Source organism: Lathyrus oleraceus, chromosome 3 (assembly GCF_024323335.1).
Source record: "Lathyrus oleraceus cultivar Zhongwan6 chromosome 3, CAAS_Psat_ZW6_1.0, whole genome shotgun sequence".
Taxonomy (NCBI): Eukaryota; Viridiplantae; Streptophyta; class Magnoliopsida; order Fabales; family Fabaceae; genus Lathyrus; species Lathyrus oleraceus.
The window spans coordinates 261,430,717-261,457,310 of NC_066581.1; the positions used below are offsets into that span (position 1 = coordinate 261,430,717).

The following is a 26,594-nucleotide window of genomic DNA, read 5'->3' on the forward strand; positions in this document are numbered from 1 at the left end:
TAATCAAAAGAGTCCAACAGTCCATCTTTATGGAGTTTGGAAATGCGTTTCTCATTTATGTGGCCTAATCGGCAATGCCAAAGGTAAGTTGGATTTAACTCATTAGGTTTCATCCTTTTAGTATTAATGTTATAAATAGGCATTTCAAGATCAAGGACATATAGTCCATTGTTCATTTGTGCAGTAGCATAGAATATATCATTCAAATAAATTGAACAACAATTGTTCTTTATTACGAATGAAAAATCGAACTTGTCCAAACAAGAAACGGAAATAATATTCCTGCTAATTGCTGGTACATAATAACAGTTCTCTAACTAAATTATTAAACCACTAGGTAAAGTCAATTCATAAGTCCTTACGGCTAAGGCAGCAACCTTTGCTCCATTACCAACTCGTAGGTCGACTTCACCTTTTGCCAATTTTCTACTCCCTTTTAGTTCTTGCACATTTGTACAAATGTGAGAACCGCATCCAGTATCTAATACCCATGATGCAGAAGTAGATAAATTAATTTCAATAACAAAAATACCTAAAGTTGGAGTCTCTACTCCATACTTCCTATCTTCCAGGTACTTTGGGAAGTTCCTCTTCCAGTGTCCGGTCTTACCGCAATGGAAGCAGGTGCCTTTCTTTTCTATGTCTCCACTAGGCTTTAAAACAGTACTAGTGGGTTTGGGTTTGGCAACTTCCTTGCCTTTCCCTTTATCATGTTTGAGGACAATCCTCAGGTTTCGGTACCAATCCAGAAAATTTGTCCCAGATAATTTTTTCTTGTCAAGGTTTGATCGCAATATGTTGTTAGAGGTGTTTGTTGTCATGGTAATCTACACAAAGATTAATAAAAATATAAGTATCATTGACATATTTAATTAGGCCTTTAATTAAATATGCTCCCACTATTTTATTCAAAACAAATGACCCTCATCATTTGATTCGGAAAATCCCGTTGGAAGATTTTCTAGTGGGTCGAGATCCTTATTTCACTTCGTTCTAAGTCCGTGTAGGCGGATTACACAAAACTAGGTTATTTAGGTAGGAACTCCTTCCAATTGTATCTCATACAACTCTCGAAAATTTCAGTTGGGTGAATAACTCCTTATTCCAATCCATCATATGGATCATTCCCAACTCTTGCTTCTAAACATATATATAATCTTATTATAATTTGTTTAGTTAAGTTTGCCCATTGTTTTAACAGTTGGATATTACAATTATCCCATCGCACCTTACTAATATATAGATCATGCACCTCGCGTAGGCGAAACCTACATTATCCATTACTAGTCTTGATGAGTGTTAAAACTTGGAAAGCATAAACTTAATATTTAATTTGAGGGAATTGCAATTGTTCTGATCTCACCGGCTTATTTATCATATAAATCGTCTCTCACATGCATCAACATATATTCACATGCATCAACATACATACACATGCATCAACATACATAATGAAACAGTTATGGCCCCTAGCGCAATTGTTCTCCCAAGCCAATGAGAGAACCTAAGTTAACCTAATAACGATCTAAGCTTCTCCAAGCAAGATCTTCAAGGTTGTCCTCCTTTGATATTGAATTCTTCTCTAAGCTTCTCCAAGCAAGATCTTCAAGGTTGTCCTCCTTTGATATTGAATTCTTCTCTTTCTTCATAACATTGTCTTCTTTTCTTTCTTCATAACATTACATTACAGAAGAAACTCGTTTTACATACGAGGGATTGAGATGAGAAAAGAAGTTACATTAAGAGATTAAAAGGAGAGGCACGACACGCAGGTCGTATTTAAAAACCCAAAACAAAATGAAGGAAGACTAAGGCCATAACTGATCACCATAAGGAAATAATGATAAACACATTATTATTATTATTATTAATTTTAATTCCTTTAATTTATTAAAACCAAATTAAATTTCGGCGACCGATCATACTACGCAGAGTTAGCCGGGGGTTCCGCTGCGCGGTCAGCGGACGGTGGTTCCGCTGACCGATCAGCGGATGGGGGTCAATGGGGTAGCGCCCCTTGCGGGGTTGGAGGGGCAACGCCCCTGTCCAAAAATTTTAATGAAAAATTCATTTGAAATGGACATCGTTTTGCATCAACGCAACTCTTGCGCAGTCACAAAACTGAAAACCCCGAGAATTCTGACTCTGTGAATGTGACGACCGTCACAAGCTTGTTACGACCGTCACAGGCCCATGACGAACGTCACACGGCCAAAAACAGAAACGCCTAGAATTCTGGATTTGTAAATGTGACGACCGTCACAAAGCACGTGACGACCGTCACGTCCAGCTTGTTACGATCGTCACAAGCTCGTGACGAACGTCACGCGGCCAAAATAATAGAACTTTGAAATAGTCAACAGACGTGTTCCAAAAAGCCCTAAATTCACAACTCCTTGACGGCACAACCCTTGCGCCGTCACTAACCCTAATGCACCAATTTCAGACCGTCAAACACACCTCGATTGTTGATTCAGTATGATTGATCAACAGGTCATTGCTTCACCATACTAATGTCGGATTCCGAAGCAAATGACCATTGATCGCTCAAAGGAAAACAACCATTTAGTGTTTGAATGAACGAAACAGAAACAGTATATCACATATACCGTACTTTGCATTAGGATTACTTATATCATATATAAGTTGATCGGTCTCAATTGCGTAACCTATGGACGATCGATGTATCGCTGCTTCACCATACTAATGTCGGTTCCGAAGCATAGTCAACATCAATCATCCAACTCGTACACTCATGATGCCAAATTTAATTACCCGTTTAATTAATTGATTCATTCTGTCTTTTAATCATATTAATACAGAAAATAAATAGCTATCCGAGTCATGGTTTCGTAAGTGACTCTGATACCACTGAAGGAGAATTGTGGTCCAAAACGCAGCGGAAATAAATTTTTCTCCTTTAGAGATCCTTACGAATGGTCATGATTAGTGATAGAATATTTACCTCTTGTGACGATTGAAACCTTTGGTGCAGATCCACGGAGCGATCACGAACGTTGAACGATGACAACGTCTCTACTCAGTCCACACGAACGGATTCCTTCAATCACAGTGCTAGCTGGTACGAATGAAGGCTTTGAGTGAGAGAGAGAGAGAGAGAGAGAGAGAGAAAACGAAAATGATGCAACCGCCATGAATGCTTCTGCACAAGGGTTCTATTTATAGAACCACTTGTGTGGGCTTCAAGCTAAAAAGCCCACTTAAGTGTATTTTGGCCCATATCTTATAATATGCCCAAAATCACTTAAGCTCATGGTACCTTACCATATTTCGTATTCTACTTAAGTACACCGTACCTTTATGATGTTCTACAATTCACTTAAGGGCACCGTACCTTACGGTGTTCCTTAGTTACTCTATCTCTCATCAATATGTCCTTTGTGTGTGACCCTGTAGGTTTTCGCGGCATTGGCAATTATATTAAATCGTGTATTTAACATAATAAACAGTGAGCGGTATCTAGCAACACATCACTGCTACCCAAGACACGAAAATGTCATGTGATCTGACAATTCCTTCTGTGATAATACTTATGTGTATAATTACCCTTTTTCCCTTATGTCTATATTGAACACAAGGCATAGACCGTGTCATCCTTGTCCAGTTCAATATTGGGCCCATAGACATTTATCCTGTTATACAGGATGGGCAAATTCCATCTAGGTCACTCATGTCCCTCAGCATGCTTCGTGGAGTACCCATCAACTGTCTTTATGGTTATCCAGTTACGGACAACGTTTGATCAGCAATAAAGCACTCGACTCTACATCTAGGGTCCATAGTGGTTTCAGGTCGAAGAGTGGTATACACCATTATCACCATGAGAATAACTTATGACACTTTGCATAACTTTCTATATAGTATTCTCATAGCGGGTCAATCCGGTATAAATATTACTCCTAATATTCATACCTATGTTTAAGACTTGATAACTCTTTATCCATGATCCATGAGATGTGATCATCAGTCTACAAACATAATAGTCTTAATGCTTTAATGTTATCCCACTTCACACTAAAGCTCGACTACGGATACTTTAAGAATAGTGTCCTTATGTTTAATGTGATCTCATGATTAAGTCATACTTGATACATTAAACAGACTAGCTATTCTAGGGACTTTATTAAACAAACGTAATAAAGAAAAAGCCTTTTATTATTAATAAATAATTCGATACAAGTACCAAAAGTATTGGCCTTTAGGGCTTACACCAACAATTTCTCCTCTCCTTCAGGAATAAATAAAGTTTGATGGCCTCTTTATTATGTCTTCGAGCGTGTGATATGCTCAGTATTTTCCACGGTGTGACAATGTAAATCTAAATTCATTACTGAGCTCCGATATATTTTTTATCCCTTTTCTTTCTCTTATGTATTTTTACATTGAGTTCATGGTTTGTTTACAGTTTGTTTGTTGGGCTTGTATTGTCAATCGCTTTATTATATCCCCATTCGACAAATTGTACCCCCATTCCTGTGACGCGTAATAATTTTACCGCTTTCCTTTATTTTTATTGTGATTAGTTGATTGTTAACTCAAGATTAAAATTAACCACTTTCAGAAAAGAGCAAAAAATAAAGCTCGATTCAATGTAGAGTATCTCTTCTGATTAATTCAAACTTTTTTCATAATAAATTTTCAACACTTGATACAATGTTAAGTCATTGATGCAAACCTTTTTTCGTAATTAATTGAAAGATAAAGAACCAAGAGATGCACATCTTTTTAGAACCTTCAATAGTCGAGCATTCGGAGCACACCAGATTCAAAATGACTATTAGTCTTTCAAATCAAAAACACGTTAACTAAACTTAGAATAAAGGGACAATGGAAGCACATCCATGCGAATCTTGAGCAAACGCGCGCTTGGTGCACACCTATGTTCAAATGTTTACTCACCTCCCTCAAAGATCAAATCTTCAAGATAAAAGCAATTCAACCAATCAAACTCTTTTTCAGCCCTTGCGCGACTTCAAAAACATTTTTAGAAACGAGTATGCTTTATCCATATCAACGTGAAATAAACAAAGGCTTTCTCCTCCAAGAGCGAGCAACATGCGAAGGTTTAGTCACTCGATATGTCTAAAGTATCACTCCTTAAAAGCAATCAATCCAATAATTCTTTGTTACCAAGACATATGTAGCCTTGAGTTCTGCATAGCACCTGGAGATACGTAGGAGTAAGATTTTGAAATCTTTTCAAGCACCCCTTTAATAAAAATCTTTCATTTATTTCTTTCTCTTTTCTCACTCAATAAGTAGAAGATCGCAAACTAATGTCACACTAACACTCTTACACAAACTAAATAAATGGGTCTCATTTAGTACAACAGATGTGAGGGGTACTAATACCTTCCCTTAGCATAACTGACTCCCTCCTTCGGAAATAAATAAAGTTTGGTGGAGACTCTGTTCGAATCATTTTTCTACGAGCGCTTTGCAAAGGATCGTATTTTTCGTGCCACAACAACTTCCGACTCTTCTAGGGATATATAACTAAGTGTGCCCACCCTAGTTTGGTTAGCTTTTGGTTTATGTGTTAGCTTTGTTTGTTTCTTCTTCTTTGGTTGTTTGTTTCCTTTATTTTTCTTTTATCACATTTTTATATCTGTGTATATATTTATGTGTGGGCTTTGGGATTTGTTACTTGAGTGAAGCTCTTTTCCAGAGCTTTTGAAAAAAAAGAATGAACATAAGTTAAGAGGTGGTCATGTACTGTTAGTCCCCAAGGTATACACCTTGTATGCCTAACACGAAGACCCTGCATATAGTAGCTGTTTTCATGAAGTTTCTTATAAAGCGGCTAGCCTGTCGTATGATGAAACTTTTGATTATGGTCAATGACTCTAAGGATCTTTTAGAATCTGTTCCATCTATGGTGGTTGTGTAGTATTTATCCCCAAGGAGCACAACTTGTATGATCAATGCAAAGACCCCACCTAGAGTATATCTTTTTATGAAATTTGTCATAAAATGGTTCGCCCGTTGCATGGAGAAATTTTGATTAAGGTCTGTGACCCTAAGTACCCTTTTTTTCAAAGCTAACATTGTGAGCGGATTTCACGGGTAAATAAAACTTAGAACTATCCCGATATAGGAAGCCTACCTAATTAGATTATTGAAGCTACGCGAAAAATACCCGAGCGCATCGCACGCTTAAAGGTACAACAGAGTCGCCATCGAACTTTATTTATTCCCTAAGGAAAGGGAAAACATCGATAAAACCCGGGGGAAAGAGAAATGGGTAAGGAAGTCGGTTATGCAAGGGGAAGGTATTAGCACCCATATAATCCATGGTACTCCATGGGAACCGTTTTGAATGTTCTTTACAAGAATAGGTGTTATTATCTGAAGATTACTCGCGAGAGGGGGAAACGGGGGTTAATAATTAAGTGTGAAAAAGGTGAGAAATAGATAAATGTGCTCACCAAGGATTTGAGCCCTCGCGCCTACGTATCCTCATTCGTGCAATGAGGAAATCAGAGCTCCGTAGTTCATGGAACCATGGCAGATGCGTTAGTTGTTTTTAGTGGACAGTATTAACATTCGCGTTCTACTGTCGACTGGCTTGTATGCTCTAGCATGCGAGCTTTAAGTGTCTGTCTATTTAGGGTAGAATGGATGAACTCGGATCACACTCTAGCAGTTAAACATTGCTTGCTCCCTCATGGAGGCTTAAGCATCATTCACGGTAGAACGGAAGTAACACGTCCTTTTTGAAAAGGTTTTAAACTAAAAATGGAGCCCAAAGGCAACACTGAGTTTGATGAGGTGAGTTTGCTTTTACTCTAAAAAGAGAGTCATGATTTGAATCGTACTAAAGTCTATGAATGGAAATGATACAGTTAACAACTGCTTCATTCGTCCCGTACCCAAAGATATTCAGAATGGGGGTAGGAATTCTCTAGTCTCATTCCTTCTCCATTACTTAAGGCTCGTTTCGTACAATTCTAATCGTATGGTTAACTATTTTTGAGTTTATTCACAAAATGGTTATAGTTTTACTGGGAGAACAAAAGGATAGAAGTGAAACCCTGGAAGGTTGAAGTCTGATCTTCGGTTCTGATCTTCAATATGTGTAGCATGACTTATCAATTATTCAATTTAAATTACACTAAAGTCTATTAATGGAGCTGAATATAGTGAGCAACTAGGTCATTCGTCCCGTACCCAAAGATATTCAGAATGGGGGTAGGAATTCTCCAGTCTCATTCCTTCTATATTACTTAAGGCCTATGACGTGCAATTTACATCACAATCGATGAGTGTTAAAGTTGAATTTCCTTGCAGCTCCCTATGATAAAGGGTTGTCATTGAAGAATGAAGAGGCTTGATATCAATTTGAATCAAATTATGCTAAAGCCTATGAATAAAGATGAATACAGTGAGCAAACAGGTCATTCGTCCCTCACCCAAAGATATTCAAAATGGGGGTAGGAATTCTCCAATCCCATTCCTTCTCTATCACTTAAGACTCATGGCACACAATTTGGCTCATGATTAATAAGTGTTGAGTTTGACCTTTGTAGTGCTCAAATAGTAGTCATGTCTTGTACTGATTTGCTTGGCTTGAAGTCTTGATCTTGATCTTTGAATCTTGATTGAAATTGGAGCTCCAGTATCCAACATATCTTGATCATAGGGACTTGCTTTATCAAGTGATCAAGGGTCTTTTGATCACTTGACTAAGCGTGGGGAATTGAGCGCAGCCAAAGGATTTAGTCAACCAAAGCATACTTTGATCAACTTAATCAATGGAGGAAAAGTTAGTTGAAAGTGAATACTGTTGATTCCTTAGGATTGGCATTAATTTTAGAAAACAAATAATGTAATCATCTCTGTTGTTTTAATATGTTGGGTTGAAGAAATTCAACATCTGGACCAACATGTCATGTACGATGTCACGACATCAGGTCTGTGACATCGCACATGTGTAGGAAACTGAATTAATTAATTCAGTATATGTCATGGGATCAGCAAGGATATCTGGTGAATATCCTAACTCCCTTGTGGAGGTCTTGAAGACTAAATCAGAATATATATAGGCTCTAAATATGGAGATATATATGGAGAGAATTTAGGAACTTGAAGACCTTGTTTGTAGCAGAATTTTTCTGCTGAAGTTGCAACAGCAAGAACAAGTCTGCTGCAATTTTCTGAAGGCCCAAATCCAGTTGGGTGATTAGGTTATAAATAGCTGATTGTAATCTAGTATTTGTAAGCCTCTTAGAATGAATTTTTAGGGGTGTGTGTAAGGTAAACCTCCCAATCTGTGGGAAGGTTACCATGTGTTTCTCAGTGGTAAACCTGAGAGTGTTTGTAACTCGAAGCCTGTAGGCAAGAGTGATTTTGTTCTTGAATGAAGCTGTGAAGCAAGTTCAAGGTGTGGTAACATTACATTGTATTTGTAGTGATAGGAATGGAAACTGGAGGTTTCTATCTAGGAGTTCCTAGGTATAGATTGCATTGGGTAGGGATTAAGTGAGGAGTTGTAAACGGGTGAGTTTAACTCTGAATTGATATTGCTAATAGTGGATCTTCTTCCTGGCTTGGTAGCCCCCAGATGTAGGTCATGTTGGACTGAACTGGGTTAACAATTTCCTGTGTTTGTTTTCCTTCTGTATGATATAATCATGTCTGCCATAACTAAGCATGTATTCCAGTCTGTTCATCAAGATAATAGCAGACCTGATACATAGCCCTCTGTTGGAATGTCAATCAGAATGTTTTGACATTCATCAACAACAGCACATACTGTTTAATAAGCTGATGATTTCAGTTCAGTATGTAGTGAAGTCTGGAGTTCAAAAGCACAACAGACCTGGCCAAAAGATCATTGTGAAACTGTCAAACTGGATGTCTTGACAGTTCTTCCAGTAAGCTGATACTGAAGTAGAGACTGGTTGGTCTTTTACAGTACAGCAAATTTAGCACAGTCTGTTTTCAGAAACCAAGCAGACTTAGCATATGGTTCTGGACTTGGATGTCAAACGGAATGTTGTGACATTCGCTCCTGACTGCATATGCTAAATTGTTGGATGGTTAGTTTTTCTGTTTCAGGATTTTTCTCAGGCTATTCTTCAGGAATCCACCAGCTGATCTAAAATCTAGGAAACTAACAACTAAGCTACGATTAATGAACCTGGAAAATAATCTATTTGTTAGCTCCTTAATAAGTGGAGATTAGTTTAACTTGTTACAACCTTTAATTTAGGAAATACAAGTACATGACCAACAAACTGGAACAATGTAACAGATAATGTCCAAAACAGGATTGAGACATCTTGCTGATATCTGTGTAGGAAAACAACAGAAGTGAATGATAAGGTGCACATAACTAGGTGTCCCTCCATTCTAGGATGACATAGAAGGAGAGGTCGTGACACTGTGAAAAGGTGCACATTAGTACAGAGTGTAATAACTGTCTTGCTGTAATAGGTACAATGTTAGATCAGATGTCATAACTTGGAGTAGAACATCTGAATACTGACTACACCAGAATTTTAATTGGTATCGGAGCAGGCATCCTGTTCTGTCTCTGGATGAGATCCATGGGTGATACTTTCTGGTAGCTGGCAAGGAGTTATGTTAGTACTGATGCTGGAACCTGTGTAAGGTTCTGTAATTCCCTGAATGGTCCCTTGAAGTAGGTGGATGGACTGTTCATGACAGGAATGGTGTGTACCTGTCTCTGGAGGTTGGCAATTGGCCTGTGTGTGGGACAGCTGTGCCAGTACTAAATCACATTCAAACCTGGTATGGTCTTGGAGGCCAATCTGGTGAAGTGTGTGTTCATAGGTTGAGTTGTATTATGATTTCCGCTGCATAATACATGGCAAAACTCAAACTCTGATGTAGTTTCCCCTCATGTGGATGAAAGGTTGCTGTGTTCAAGATCTCATCATAATCTACTGAAGATGTCAAAGACACTTGAGTCTCCTCAAGTCCACTCATCATGACGTTCTCACTTCAGGATGGTAAGAGTCACTTAATCACTGATTCTCTTACTCTCTTGAGTAGTGTATATGAAGACCTTGAAGACCTTCAAGGAAGGGTTGTTCCAAGGAGGTGGAACCAATGTTCTATGTGATGTTAGAACATGTTGTTCAACAAGTATGCAGCTACTGGTTGAAGAGCAGATGTTTTTAGGGTCCAAACAATGGGATAATTCTGTTTGGAACCTACTCCTGACCTGGAAGAGGAGACATCTGTGTGTGCTAAGTTGACAAGAGCAGGGTCAACTGGGTGTGTGCTCAAGAAGGTCATCCCTAGAAGTTGAGCTGGTTGAGATGTGACATTGTGCAATCTCCTGCTGTTAGGCATCTCCCTGCAGTTTGATCAGGGTTGGATAGTTGTTCCCTGAAGTACTATGGTGTGTTGGAAGACAAGTCTCCTGGATGTTGGCAGTCAATAATTGGGTAACCTGACTGTGATATCATTTAAGGGGGTTATAACCATGAATCTTGGTATTCAAACACCACGTTCAGAAGTGGCAGTTCTTACTAGGAGTGAGAATATGAAGATTCAGTGGTTGGTTGAGGTAATATGCTCTGGCAATGCATATCTACTATTGACTGGTGTTGTTTGTCTCATTAGTACTTATGGTCAGCTGAAGTCTGATTGGTGTGAGTGGAGGAGTTAGTTGCCACTGGAAGGGATAGTGTATGTCATGTTGAGACATATGTGTACAATGCATGGATATTGGTGTGGAGTATCCATGATTGTTAATTTGAGGGGGAGTTTTGGTTAACCTCCTCAAGTCTGGTCAGCCTAGGGTCTGGTTGGCTGTTGACCTGTGTCACATGGGTTCTGGTGGTTGTGTGACACATTTGCAAGGAAGAATTCATCTCTCTCATTCCTAAGGGTGAATTTAATCTGGGAAGACTTTCAAAATTGTCTAGGTGCTTGCAAGCAGAAGATGTTGACACAAGAAGAGTACTTTCAACGTATTCTTATGGTGGAAGTATCTGAAAGGAAAATTGGGAAAGGATTTAAGATCAATGTCTACTTGTGCCAAGTACAAGTGTGTAATTGATTATCCTTGGAGCTCAAGATAACGGATGTTCTTAAAGATGTTGGAACATCACTTCTTCAAGACCCTGTGCAGAATCACAGGAAGGATAGTACATTGGCGTAGGATCTATCTCTTTGGTGGCAGCAAAAGCATATGATCTCTGAAAAGGTTTCCTGGCAAGAAACTTGATTCAGCCTTGGTATGTACAAGAAGAAGAAGACATCATAGTCTTGATGGTGGTTGTAACACCCCGATTAAAATAAGAGAATTATTTAATTGAGTTAATAGTATTTTATTAATTTAATTAAATAAAGTTGAATTATTGGATTACTATTATTATTATTATTATAGATATTATTTATTTTAATAATAATTAAATAAATAATATAATTGGAATATGAAGAGTGGAAGGGTAAAAGTGGAATTGGGTAAAAGAGGCCAAAGGAGATAACTGAAGGTTTCCATTTTCACGTATTTTGCCTCAGAGTCAGAAAAGGGAGAAGCGCTGAAGAGAAAGAGAAGGAAGAGGAAAAGACCAAAGATTGCTCAGAGCTTCCTTCAATCCAAAGAGGTAAGGGGTCTGAACCTTATTAAACGATAATATGCGAGCAATTACACGATATAGGATTGGGTTGTTGATAAATTTGGGGAATTTAGGGAGATTGGGAAAGTTGTGGTTTTTGAGGGAAATTGTCCGATCTGTGAGTATGGTGGCGTTATAAACATTGTAATCGGAGTATGTGGTGTATGTATGATTGTTAAATGTTGATATTGGGTTGTAGGCTTAGAAGCCGCGCGTCCACTGTTTCTGCGCTTAAAATCTTGTTTATGCACATAACAGCCAAATGACGTTCGCCATTATGCCTTTGGCGCTCGCCATTTGGGCCTTTTTCCAGAATAAGAGCGTTTAACGCTAAATGGCGTTCACCATTAGCCTAACGGCGTTCGCCATATCAGTTTGACAGACAATTTTCAGAATAAGAGCGTTTAACGCTAATGGCGTTCACCATTAGCCTAACGGCGTTCGCCATATCAGTTTGACAGACAGTTTTTCCAGAATAGGAGCGTTTAACGCTAATGGCGTTCACCATTAGCCTAACGGCGTTCGCCATATCAGTTTGACGGACAGCTTTCGCGTTTTAAACTCCCAGATGTGATATCGTTGTAATGTTGTTGTTGTTTTGTTGAGTTGTATGTCATGCTATTAATGATGATGATAACATGACTATATGATGTTGTTGTTGCTATGTTGATTATGATGCATGTTTGATGTGCATGCATTCATGAAAGGCCGATGCCTAGTGATGAACGGACTGAGTTCCAATGATGTTGTTGACTCCGGGCTTGTTGAGAGGCTTGGTTCCTTATGGGGAACTCGGATTCTATGGTGGTGAATCTGGGAGTAGTGATCCTGTAGTGGTCACAAAATGGGTATACCGAGTCGTGTTGAGTCATGCATGGGTGTGTGCATTGCAATTGATGTGTTGTTTTGTTGATATTCATGAGTTTGTTGATTATAATGATGATTGTGATGATCCGTGTTGACATATGTGCAAATTATTCATATTATATTCTGTCGTTATATTATTGTTTAATAATGTAATTCTCACCCCTTCTGCATGTGTTTATGTTCATCTATGATGAGCAATGTGCAGATAATGAGGAGTAGCTTTTGTTGAGGTGAAGAATAAGTGTAGAGTTATTCTACAGAGTCGAGTCAATGCTCTGGTCATGTGACACCGGGGTTATGGGATTCAATAGAGATTATATTATTATTTAAGTTGTGTATGAAGACTAAATTATTGATATGTTTTGTTGAAACATTTTTATAAATCGTTAATTGTGTTGTTGTCCGCTGCGAAGTTTTATTAAAATAAATGAAATATTTTTATGTTGTAAAGTGATGAGTGTTAAGTTGAATGAAATGTAAACTCTTCTACATGTTGTACTCTGATAAATTCTTTAAATATGTCGTTTGGGTAGAAGGGTGTTACAGTGGTTACTTGGATCAGTTTATTTCTGATCTAGGTAAGGAAGTGCATTAGCTTATGCACACTGTGGAGTCAAGAACAAGTGGCAGCAATCTTGACATCATGGAAACAGCCTTGCCTTAGGATGTGAAATCCTTGGTAGAGCTGAAGGGTTAGTGTCTAACTGGTCCTTCTGAAGACTCATACATCAGAGTGTTTGATGTCTTTGGAGAAGAAGCAGGGATTCATCAAGGTGTGAGCTTGGATGACTTAACTGCAAACCAGCAGGATGGAGGTTGTTTACTCAAACTTGGTTCCACAATCAAGTCTATGAGAACATTGAACTCTTGTTCTGTGAAGGGAGGAAGTTCTTTCAAGTGGCAGAAGAAGGAGCTGAATTCAACAGCTAGATGTCAAAACACAATGTTGTGACATTTGGTTCAACATCAGACCCTTAGTTGGTGATGTGGCACATCAACTTGAGATAGAAAGGTCTACAGGGTTGTAGATTGGATACTTCAAAATCTTGAAGTTCTAGTCTCACTTGAGAGGTCAGAATATCTTAGGGAGAAGTCTGATAAACTTGGGGAGGTCAAAAAGCAGCATTTGACCTTTTCATATGAGAATTCATGAAGGAGGTAATCAACCAGTGGCAGTTGGTCTATCTCAGAAGTGAGTTCGAAGAATCAAGATAATCAACATAAGGCAACTGATTATTCTTGAGGAAAGTCTGAGACAAATTACTTTTGAGCAGAAAAGTATTAAGTTGAAGACAAAAGGAGGTGTTTTCTATTCATCCCTTGGAGCTTGTGGTAGGAGTTCTGAGCCATCTATGGAAGATTATCTCATGTAATGGGATGAAAAGGTATATGTCCCAATTTATGTCTGGATTCTTCTTGATCAAGCTAGTGACTCAGTGATATCTGAAGACTATCAGATGGTGTTCCCTGTTATGTGTGAAGGATGTCCTAACGAATGTTAGAACATTTTGTGAAGTGGCTTTCTGTTCTGGTTAGAAGAGAGATTGACACAGGGTCTGGATGTGTTCAACCAAGAGGGTTGAACAGAGGGTGCGCTCTTGAAGACATGAAGATGAGTCTTATGTTTTCCATTCATCAAGTGGGTTGAGTTCTTTTTGAATCAGGAAGAAGGTGAAGGTCCAACCATGTTGGATATGTGTGACCTCCAAGAGAGTAGGTTGTCCATGACAGGGGGAGTTGTGCCTTTGTGCTGCAAGCAATCACCAAGCTTGTGGTCTATGTGTTCTCAGATGACTAGGTAGTTATCAGGATGCTGTGATGTATGTCAAGGCTGAGTGAGCAGAAGAATGTCTGACCGGATGTCATGACATTGCCCTGGACATTGCTGTTAATTCCTTCTGAATTTTAAAGTCATTAGGAATTATAAGGGTGATGTGGCTAAGTCTGATAAACCAGAATAAGCCTGTTGGCTACAGCTGTGTGGTACAGGGGGAGTAACCATCAACTGAAGTGTGAAAAGTTGGCTGTAGCAGTGCTAGGTGTCAAGTATCTACTGGAGGTATGACAGAGGTCTTGTTGAATACTGGCTGAATGCAGGAATGTTAAGACATCGCGTGCAACGTGTCTGACTGCATATATGGAATGGTCTCCATGCACTGGAACGGCTGTTTTGAAAAAGAAACAGTCAAGAGCTATTAAAGGTATTCAAAGATAGTCTGAGATTTTGTTGGTGATTCTCTGACTGTTTCTCAGCAAAAAATAAATGCATCTTGACCAAGCATTTATTTCTACCGGAAATTCCTAGGCACGGGCTGGACTATTTAAAGGATGCAATAGCCCTCTTCCTCTCACAAGAAAAACACTCCATTCTCAGAATCATGGGGTATGTTAAGGTTTGGGCAAGTTGCGCCTGGATCTGGTTTTGTGAAGGGTGCCTTTACAAATGTTTAGCTAAAAAGGGGGAGAGAAATATAGTCCTGGGGTTGAGAATGTACCAGAAGCAAGCCAACTGTGGATGTGGCAGCAAACAGACGTTGGCATCAGGCACAAAATCCACCAACTGGGGTTTCCACTTGTGTCTTGTGATCTGAGTTAAGAAGACAGTTGTGCCTTGCGATCTGAGTTACATTGTCTATGTACTCAGCATTACATATTCTTCTGGAAGCTCTCCGGTTGAGGGGAAGGGTTCTGTTACAACTGAGTATTGTCCCTCTTCTTCCCCATGTACACCAACTTTGGTGTTTGTGGTGGTGGAGCCAATGACGGAGATGAAGAGCATTCCCAAATTGGGATGTCTTGTCCAGTGTATTGTTTATTTGTTTTAGCTAAAATTTGCCAAAGGGGGAGATTATTGATTCCTTAGGATTGGCATTAATTTTAGAAAACAAATAATGTAATCATCTCTGTTGTTTTAATATGTTGGGTTGAAGAAATTCAACATCTGGACCAACATGTCATGTACGATGTCACGACATCAGGTCTGTGACATCGCACATGTGTAGGAAACTGAATTAATTAATTCAGTATATGTCATGGGATCAGCAAGGATATCTGGTGAATATCCTAACTCCCTTGTGGAGGTCTTGAAGACTAAATCAGAATATATATAGGCTCTAAATATGGAGATATATATGGAGAGAATTTAGGAACTTGAAGACCTTGTTTGTAGCAGAATTTTTCTGCTGAAGTTGCAACAGCAAGAACAAGTCTGCTGCAATTTTCTGAAGGCCCAAATCCAGTTGGGTGATTAGGTTATAAATAGCTGATTGTAATCTAGTATTTGTAAGCCTCTTAGAATGAATTTTTAGGGGTGTGTGTAAGGTAAACCTCCCAATCTGTGGGAAGGTTACCATGTGTTTCTCAGTGGTAAACCTGAGAGTGTTTGTAACTCGAAGCCTGTAGGCAAGAGTGATTTTGTTCTTGAATGAAGCTGTGAAGCAAGTTCAAGGTGTGGTAACATTACATTGTATTTGTAGTGATAGGAATGGAAACTGGAGGTTTCTATCTAGGAGTTCCTAGGTATAGATTGCATTGGGTAGGGATTAAGTGAGGAGTTGTAAACGGGTGAGTTTAACTCTGAATTGATATTGCTAATAGTGGATCTTCTTCCTGGCTTGGTAGCCCCCAGATGTAGGTCATGTTGGACTGAACTGGGTTAACAATTTCCTGTGTTTGTTTTCCTTCTGTATGATATAATCATGTCTGCCATAACTAAGCATGTATTCCAGTCTGTTCATCAAGATAATAGCAGACCTGATACATAGCCCTCTGTTGGAATGTCAATCAGAATGTTTTGACATTCATCAACAACAGCACATACTGTTTAATAAGCTGATGATTTCAGTTCAGTATGTAGTGAAGTCTGGAGTTCAAAAGCACAACAGACCTGGCCAAAAGATCATTGTGAAACTGTCAAACTGGATGTCTTGACAGTTCTTCCAGTAAGCTGATACTGAAGTAGAGACTGGTTGGTCTTTTACAGTACAGTAAATTTAGCACAGTCTGTTTTCAGAAACCAAGCAGACTTAGCATATGGTTCTGGACTTGGATGTCAAACGGAATGTTGTGACATTCGCTCCTGACTGCATATGCTAAATTGTTGGATGGTTAGTTTTTCTGTTTCAGGATTTTTCTCAGGCTATTCTTCAGGAATCCACCAGCTGATCTAAAATCTAGGAAACTAACAACTAAGCTACGATTAATGAACCTGGCAAATAATCTATTTGTTAGCTCCTTAATAAGTGGAGATTAGTTTAACTTGTTACAACCTTTAATTTAGGAAATACAAGTACATGACCAACAAACTGGAACAATGTAACAGATAATGTCCAAAACAGGATTGAGACATCTTGCTGATATCTGTGTAGGAAAACAACAGAAGTGAATGATAAGGTGCACATAACTAGGTGTCCCTCCATTCTAGGATGACATAGAAGGAGAGGTCGTGACACTGTGAAAAGGTGCACATTAGTACAGAGTGTAATAACTGTCTTGCTGTAATAGGTACAATGTTAGATCAGATGTCATAACTTGGAGTAGAACATCTGAATACTGACTACACCAGAATTTCAAATACAACTACCCAAAGGGTTAATGTTCATTGAAATTATTTTTACGATGCCTAAAACTAGGGGAACATGCAAAATTAGACTATTTCTAAACCTAGGGGTAAAACAGTCAATTCACAATTATGGTTATAGAATTAAAATTCTAATTATCAATTCTAATGAAATAATAAATTAAATTCTAAACTATTCTAATTCCTAAAATTTAATTATTCAAATTCTAAGCTTTTGGTGCTTGCTTATCTCAGAAGCACAACTCCCTGTCATAAGTATGTCATCAACATAGACACACCATAATCACATTGCCATCAGAAGTATATTGTACATACAAACCATATTCCATTTCACATTTCTTAAACCCTAGATCCTTGAAAAATGAATCAATATTCATATTCTTAGCTTTTGGTGCTTGTTTCAGCCCATACAAGGCTTTAATTAGCTTGTACACCATCCATTCTTTGTTATCTTTCACAAATTCAGGAGGTTGTAACACATAGACTTCTTCTTGCAATGAACCATTTAGAAAATCTAATTTTACATCTAAGTGCACCAGAGGTCAATTCGTATTTGCAGCTATAACAATAACCAACCTTATGGTTTCATGTTTGGCACAAGTGCAAACACTTCAAATTAGTCTAAACCAGACTTTTGTAGGAATCCTCTAGCTACTAACCTTGCTTTATGCTTGGCAAATGAACCATCTGGCTTCAGATTTATCTTGAAAACCCATGTCACGCTGATGGCTTTCATGTTCTGAGGTATAATAGTCAATTCCCGCATCTTGTTTATTTCAATGGCCTCAAGTTCTTCCTTCATGGAGTTCACCCACACCTTCTTCTTGAGAGTCTCGTTGATGTTGACAGGTTCAGAGTCTACCATCATGACACTTTATATGACTTTTCCTTCAGAATCAATCTTAGTATCTTGTAGCAACTCAAAGCCTTCAAGTCTCCTTAGTATCTTTCTAACTCTCTGTGTCCCATGGACAACTTCAGAAGCATAGCCACCATCAAAAGATGCATCTTTCAAAGTTCCACCTTTAGAGGTTGTACCACCTTCATAAGCTCCACCTTCAGAGTCATACTCACCTTAAGAGTCAAAGTCATCTTTAGAGCCAGACTCTCATTCAGAGTCAGAATCACCTTCAGAGGCAGAACCTCCTTCAAAGGTAGAATCTCCTTCATAGGAAGAATTTCCTTCTAAGGTAAAATCTCCTTCAGAGGCAGAATTAGACTCTAGTGTTGACACTACACTAAATTTGGATTGAGACTTACTCCAATCCCATGTTTCTGATTCTTTCACTATGGCATCTTTGTTGACTTCAACGTTTTTGGTGACTGCACAATAAAGCTTATAAGCACTTATATTGTGGTAATCTATAAGCAACATGAACTTGCTTCTGTCATCCAATTTCCTTCTAGTAGCATTTGGTATATGTTTGTAACATACTGAACCAAACACCTTGAAATGGTTAACACTTTTCTTTCTTCTAGTCCACTTCTCAAACGGAACTACTTCCTTTAACTTCTTTGTTGGAAATCTGTTGAGCATATATACTAAAATAGCAATTGTTTCACCCCACAATTGCTTAGGCGAGTTCTTCTCCTTCAACATATTTCTTGTCATGTCAACCAGAGTTCTATTTCTCCTTTCATCAAGACCATTATGTTTTGGAGTGTATGGAGAAGTCAATTAATGCTTAATACCATGACCCTCACAGAACTTCTTGAACTCTATTGAGTTGAACTCACTTTCACGATCAGTTCTGAGGATCTTCAACCTTTGTCCACTTTGATTTTCAGCCCTCACTTTGAACTTTTGCAACTCACGAAAGACCTCATGTTTGAACTTAATGAGTGTTACCCGTGTCATTCTTATGAATTCATCTACAAATGACACAAAGTACTTGTTCCCTCTAATTGAAGGTACCTCAAATGGACCACATACATCAGAATGCACCACACCTAAAGCATGAGTTGCTCTTGGAGGAATTTCTGATGAGAATGGCAATATTGGTTGCTTGCCTTTCATGCATACAGCACATGATTTCTCTAGTGCCACAATCTTAGGAATTACATGTACCAGATTCCTTGAAATCGGATGCCTTAAGCTTCTGTAGTTCAACTTCCACAATCTCTTATGCCATAATTCACTTTCCCTTTCAGTACTTCTTACACTAAGACATTGAGTGTCTACTGTTGCAACATTCACCTTGAATATCCTGTTTCTTCCCAATTCATACTGCATAATCAGCTTCTGATTAATGGCATACAACTTCAAGAGATTGTCCTTCATGGTTACTAAAAATTATTTTTCAATCAACTGACCTACACTCATCAGATTTCTATTCATGCCAGGAACATACCATACATCCTTGATCAATACAGTTTTTCCACTGTTCAACTTAACTCTGACATTTCTCATTCCTTTAGCATTCAGATACTCATCATTAGCACATCTGATCTTGGTTCTCTTACGATAGTCAAAACCAACCAGCCATTGCTTATTTCCAATTAGGTGATTTGAGTATCTATTGTTCATATACCATTAGTCTACCATTGATCCACCTACATTCTGATATGCCATCAATAACACATGTTCATCATCGGAATCTACTCTGGCTATGTTGGCTTCTTTACCCTTGCTAACCTTGTTTGACCCGCAATCAGTAGCAAAATGGTCAAACTTGTTGCAACTGTAGCATTAAATCTTCCTCTTGTCAAACTTCTCCTTTCCCTTGTGAACATTTTGATGTTTCTTATCAAAATTGGAGATTTATGACTTTTGAACACCACCATCATACTTCTTCTTATTCTCTAACCATACTTACTTCTGGTTCTTCTTTTCAAAAGAAGCTTTCAGAGTCTGAGCCTTCAGAGTCTGTTCTAACTCTTGCTCAAAGTTTCTTTTAGTCAGACCAACTCTTGTGCCTCTAAACTACTCTGAAGCTCTTCAATTCTTATGGTGTTGGTATCTTTAGAGTGTTTTGTAGCTACAACTATGTAATCAAACTGAGAAGTAAGTGATCCCGGTACCTTTTTAATGATTACTTGTTTAGAGAGCGTTTCTCCACAAGACTTCATCTCATTAGTGACCACAATTACTTTCGAGGTGTAATCAGGTACCTTTTCATTGTTCTTCATGCTAAGATTCTCATATTACTTTCGTGCGGATTAAAGTTTGACCTTCTTCACTGATGTGTCACCATCATAACACTGTACCAGTGTATCCCACGTCGCCTTCACCATCGTCGAATCAACAATTTTCTCAAACACCTTTGTATCCACACACTGATGGATATAGAACAACGCCTTCTCATCCTTCTTCTTCGTTTCTCGTTGCACGGTTCTTTGCGCTTATGTTGCATTTTCTACAACCAACGTGTAACCGTCATTGACGAGATCAAGAACATCTTAAGCCCTAAACAACACATGCATCTGAATCGACAATCGATTCTAGTTCTTTCCGTCGAATACTAGAAGCTTAGTGTTCAAGCTACTATTTCCGCCATTCATCTTCGTTCTTGTGAAAATCAAATCACTCAGTTCTCACCAACACTTGTGTTTCCCAAATCCTGAGAATCTAGATTTGTGATTCTCTTTGATTTTGAATTTCAATTCAACGCGGATTTTAGAACTGAAATCAATCACACACCTCACTACACTTGTGTTTCCTAGTGAATCAAATCAGACTCTGATACCAATTGTTGGAGTTCAACAATGAACCTCCATTAACAATGCATAAGAAGATGAAGAACAATTGTAGAGAAGAGAGAGAGAGAGAGAGAGAGAGAGAGAGAGAGAGAGAGAGAGAGAGAGAGAGAGAGAGAGAGAGATTTATAACTAACTTTCAAACTTTCAAACTTTCTCAAATTGTTAATTCTGACAATGTTACAAATACAACTTCATTTGAATTTTTATACCAAGACTCAAATGAAACTCAAATTCAAATTCAAATGTAAATTATACTTAAAATGCAAATGAAATGAAAAACTAAACAATCTTAAATTTTAAATTAAGTTCAACAATTTTGATTAAAAAAAAGACAAAACATTAATAATATGAAAATAAAGAATAAAATATAAAAGAAATAACTATAATCATAATTTTTTTAGAATGCTGAGAAAATAAAGAATAAAATATAAAAGAAATAAATATATTCATAATTTTTTTAGAATGCTGAGATTTTAGGCACTAAGTTTTTGTTAAGTATTGCTATTATTTAAAAAATTCAAAATAAATCTGTTTTTTTGGATCACATAACTTTCTAAAAATAAATATTACTAGTTTAAAATTTTCCTCATGATTGTTTTTTTTTAGCATGAAACAAAAATAAGTTATTAATTGTAACGAAGTATTTAGACACGAGTAATAAACGAAATTAAAAAATAAATGCTAAAAAATATCAATTTCGATTTTTGTGAGAATAATGCTAGATTATATCGATGATCTCTCATGTTAAACTCTTAGTAATTATTATGACTCATTCCCCCCCTTTAAACCCGAGGGTGGAAAAAAAGAATGATTTTCAAAACCACTTTCTTCTCTTATTAATTTTTCCAACCCTACCACTGCCTTTGTTCACCCGGATCCAATCTCATCTCTTGAAGAAATCACATGCTTTCGGTCTCATACTGATTTTTTATATATATAAAATAAAAATCTAAAGACGTGGCCCAATCTTGAACGTGAGATTTATCCAACTGTTGATATTGAGCAAAACTCATGTTCCTACCCGCTCTAAAATCAGCTAATCCGATCCAACTTCCTCTCTTAAATGCTGTCAACGTTCCCTATCAATTTCTTTTCACTCTCTTCTTTGTCTTTCTAACTTTACTTCTCTCCTATCAAAGTTAGTGAAATTCTTAACTCTTTGCCTCAATTTCCACCTGTTTTTTTTCTCTCATTTTCTTCCCATTTTCTTTCTTCTTCACTCTAAACTATGACTGATTCCAAAGATTCTTTCAAGATGGAACCCAAATCTTCATCTTCATCCAACACAACAACAACCACAACCTCATCCTCACAAAAACATCATAGGACTTTCATAATGACCCAAAACATCCTCAGAATCTTAGTCATTGTTTTCACTGCAGTTTCAGTTGTTGTTACCGTCACCAACAACCAAACCGTTACGCTGTTCAGTTTTCAGTTTGAAGCTCACTTTTATTACTCTTCATCTCTCAAGTAAGACTCATTTTCACCGTAACCCATTTTCCATTTTCATCTGCATAAATAAAAAAGGTATTTTTTGAAAACTTTTTTTAACTTTTTTTTCTTTCATTGTGACTAGGTTCTTTGTTGTTGCAAATAGTGTGGTTTGTTTCTTGTCGGTGTTATTACTGATATTCAATCTTCTGAGGAGGAGGCAACAAACACATCAACTAAAAGATTACTGCTTCTTCCTATTTCTGTTTGATTTGGTAAGTTTAAATCATATTTATTTCTGAAAACTGAAATTTCAGAACCATGTTATAACAGATTGTGTTATTGGCTTTACGGTCTTTTTTTAGTTTCTACAAGAAAAAAAATTATAAAATAAATTCTATTGACTAATGAAATTCAGTCAAACTCAGTTAACCTAGTGGTGAGGTAATTAATAAAATATACATTTCATTGCTTATCATAAGCTTAGTATAATATGTGGCAACAATAACATTTATGTGTCCACATCACTAAATTAACAAACTTCATAAAATATCATGCGAATTTAAAACTATTTTTTCTTCTATATATTTAACAAAATTAGGAGTAAAAAATAGTTTAATATATATTATGACATGTTTGTTATGATAAATTATGATTAGGTGATGACGGTGTTGTTGATAGCTGGATGTACAGCAACCTCAGCCATTGGATTTGTGGGACAGTATGGAGAAGACCATGTGGGTTGGACTCCAATATGTAACAATGTGAAAAAATTCTGCAGAATCAATTTGACTTCACTTTTGATTTCATATTTGGCTTTCTTTGCCAATTTAGGACTCACAGTATTAATAGCCTACAAATGTACCTCATGAATGTTTCTCTTATGAATTTATCATTTTCACATGTATTTTATCAAACATGTTCCAATAGTTGTGCCTAGTAAGGGCTGTGTTATGTCGTTTTGTATGAAGTTTCTTATATGTAATAAAATCTATTATAGTAAAAAAAAATGAGTTTGGTGTATGGTTTTAATTGCAAACAAAATGCTAGTACCACACACAACTAACTTATGAAGAAAGAATTTATATATCTTAATGACTGTTTGATAAAGACTTTCTTGCTATATGAAAATTGTACTACTATTAATTAGTTGTTACCTGATTTCTATGTTGTACTACTATTTTTAGCTGGATACATGTGACTCTGAAGAAAAAAACTGAGATTTAATCTGTTAATAAAATTAATTTAGTAAAAGTGTAACATTATTTTTTTTTTTAAAAACCTTTAGCAACAGTTTTGAAAGGTAGTAGAGTATTAATTTTTAAGTTGCAGAGGAATTAAAGTAGGGGATCCGGAATGTCCGATGTTTACGCGGCAACGTCACTCTGCCTTTGGAGTATTTAAGTCCGTTTGATAAATCATATGCTCAATAAAGAAGCCACGTGGCCATCTTTCTTGTTTAATTTTTGGACAAGAAAAAAGTAACTGTTAGACCAGTGACGGCGGGGGGAGAAGCTTCATCTGCGTGCGCCGTAACTACTGCAAAACATGACCGAAAAAGGATAAACAAACTGAAAAATTGTGAACGATATTGGATTAGCTATGGCGGTGGAGTTGCACAGCCACTCCAGAGGACGCACAACTCCTCGTCGTTTTTCACCACTAGTGCTGCGGTGGCCGGCGACAACGGCAAGGGATGAGGATTCCGGCGATGCAAACAATATGAGGGATGGATGAGACAACAGCAATGTGGGAGACGATTGGAGACAGAAGCAAGGTGAGAGCGGCCGCCGCCGACGACATCAAGAAATGGAGGTGTTTGTGAACGGATGGTTTGTGTGTACCACCTGAACAAGGTATTTTAATTTTCAAAATATAAAGCAGAGAGGTGGCATTATTAAGAATGTTAGATTTATCTAATGGACAAAAATGATTAAACTGCACTTATCTTTGGCTCCCAAAAGTCAGTGAATCCATTTCCCAAAGTAGGAAACGAGTGTAAGGTGAAAAAATAGTGTCAGAGCAGCAATTAATACTCCCTCTAAAATTATTTGTGGAGTTATCCCCTGCACTGCACCGCATATATAGTGAAGAAATTGAATGTGTGTAGGTCATTCAATTTATAAATAATCTTTCATTTTCTAGACTAAAATATATTTACGATGTTTATCTAGTTTGAATTAAAAGTTTTGTACTTAATCAAATATTCATTTTTATTTATATTTTGTTACGGAGAGAATTTAGGAGGGTTTTTGTCTCATGTGTATGCTCATTTTAATCACAAAGAAGAAAAGCTTTAATTACTAGTTCAATCCTTGAAGAGGCTCAGCTCTTTTTGGATATCTTTTATCAAGCTTCTACCCAGATCAACAATGGAGTTATCGTAAACATTCCTGCAGTCCACATGAACGACCAACTTGATGTTTTTGTTTTGGATCATCTTGAGACCTGCCAGCACTCCACAAAGTTCAGCCATCACACTGTTACAATTGCCCAATTTCTTGGCCTAGCCTCTGATCCATCTGCATGCGCTGTTTCATAAAACTCCCCCACAACCAGCCTCCCGATTCTGATGCTTCACTCCAATGGTATGGAGGGTCAACCAGTCTTGCTCTGGTGGCTCCCACTGTATGTGGAATTCAGATTTCTGATCTCTGCAGACATGTTCGGAGGCATTATAAAGTCATCATCAAAGAGTCTTTTATTTCTCCATTGCCATATACCGTGACATGCAGTGGCCCATTGTGCTCTTGCCAGCTCCCTTCATCATGACGTCTGAGATTGGCATTCATATTAAGCTCGATCCATTTGCCTTTCAGTTCTAAAAAAAACTTCCCAATAGCTTGGTTTTATCAGGTTCAGCCAGACATGTTTGATGATTTTGCAGTCACGAAGGACGTGGATCTGGGATTCATCCTTCCCTCTGCACTCAGTACAATCAGGATCTCTCAGATGTCTTTGAGCTACGAACTGATTAGTTTTCAAAGCATTCCAGTGCATAATCCAGATGAACATTCTGATACGCTCAGGAACTTTGATTCTCCAAATTTTCTTCCATTTGATGTCTTGACCACCTGTATTAGTGAGGTTATCGTACATAGTTGCAGTAGAAAAATTACCATTAGCTGAGCCTCCCCACATTCTAACATCCTCCCAAGTCTTTTCTAGGAGGAAGGGTGGTAGCAACTGTCTATAATTTCGTAAGGCCACATTATTCTCAACCTGTTCCAATTCCAATTTCCTTTACCATCAGCAAGATTCACTACAGAACAATGATGATGATTCTCTACATTGATAAGCAGGTGATACTTTAGAAGGGTTCCAACCTCAATCCAGCAACTATTCAAGGCGTCTATAGTTTCACCATTTCCTATGGACCAAAAAACTAGTTTATCAATCAATGGCCATAACTTGACTATATATTTCCACAAGCCCTAGAGTCATAATTTTTGGCCTCGCTGATCCTTGAGTTGGAATTAGGCCTACCGTATTTACTCTGCATTACCTTACACCAAATCTCTTTTCCTCCTTTCTTAAGATTCCAACAAAGTTTTGCAAGACTAGCTCTATTCATATCAGTTAATTTCCTCAGGCCCAAACCTCCTTTAACTTTAGGTTTGGTGATAGTATTCCAGTTACAGTTAACAGTGTGGATATGTCTTTTATCATCCCAATCACCCCAAATGAAATTCTGATGGCATCTCTCAATCTCCTTGATACAGCTCAGTAAGTAGGGATGGCTTCAAGGACAGCTTTAGCAAGATTAACTCTCTGCCATGGAGAGGTGCTTTGTCTTTCACAAGGACAATTTCTTCTTGACCTTGTCAATGACATGCTGGTAATCCTTAGCTTTTGGACTTCTACCTGTTATAGGCACTCCTAGGTAGAGACCAACTTCAATCAAAACTTTTTCTAAGAAGCTCCAATTGAGCTTATCACAAGCCTTGGTTAGATCCACTTTCAGCACAAAATATCCAGCTTTACCTTTGAGTTTATTCATACCATGAACCAACCCTTGGGCCACAACAATCGTGTCTTATATTCTTCTCCCAATGATGAATCCGAATTGGTAGGGGGAGACAATTTTGGCCATCAACTGCCTGAGCCTATTCACAGAAATCTTACTCAACACCTTATAGATAGTGTTACACAGGGCTATGAGCCTAAACTGGTGGACATATTGAGGATTTGTGATTTTGGGAATTAAGCACAAATTTGTTTGGTTGGCTTCACCAATCTTTGATAGGATTGTTCCATAACTCATGGATATAGGTACACACATTAGGCCCCACCAGGTTCCAGGATTTCTGATAAAATCATGCAGGAAACCCATTTGGGCCAAGAGGCTTCCAGGGTTCCATTTCAAACAGAGCTTACTTAATTTCTTCGTCCCTCAG

At 37.7% G+C, this 26,594-nt stretch overlaps 1 protein-coding gene across 1 annotated transcript; it reads left to right on the forward strand.

Moving 5' to 3' along the window:
• Positions 1 to 21,824: 21,824 nt before the first annotated feature.
• Positions 21,825 to 23,220, forward strand: LOC127126801 (CASP-like protein 1F2). The gene is made up of 3 exons (XM_051055799.1): positions 21,825 to 22,236; positions 22,343 to 22,472; positions 22,857 to 23,220. The coding sequence occupies exons 1-3, from the start codon at positions 21,992 to 21,994 to the stop codon at positions 23,067 to 23,069; spliced, it is 588 nt and encodes a 195-aa protein (XP_050911756.1). The 5' UTR covers positions 21,825 to 21,991; the 3' UTR covers positions 23,070 to 23,220.
• Positions 23,221 to 26,594: the final 3,374 nt, after the last annotated feature.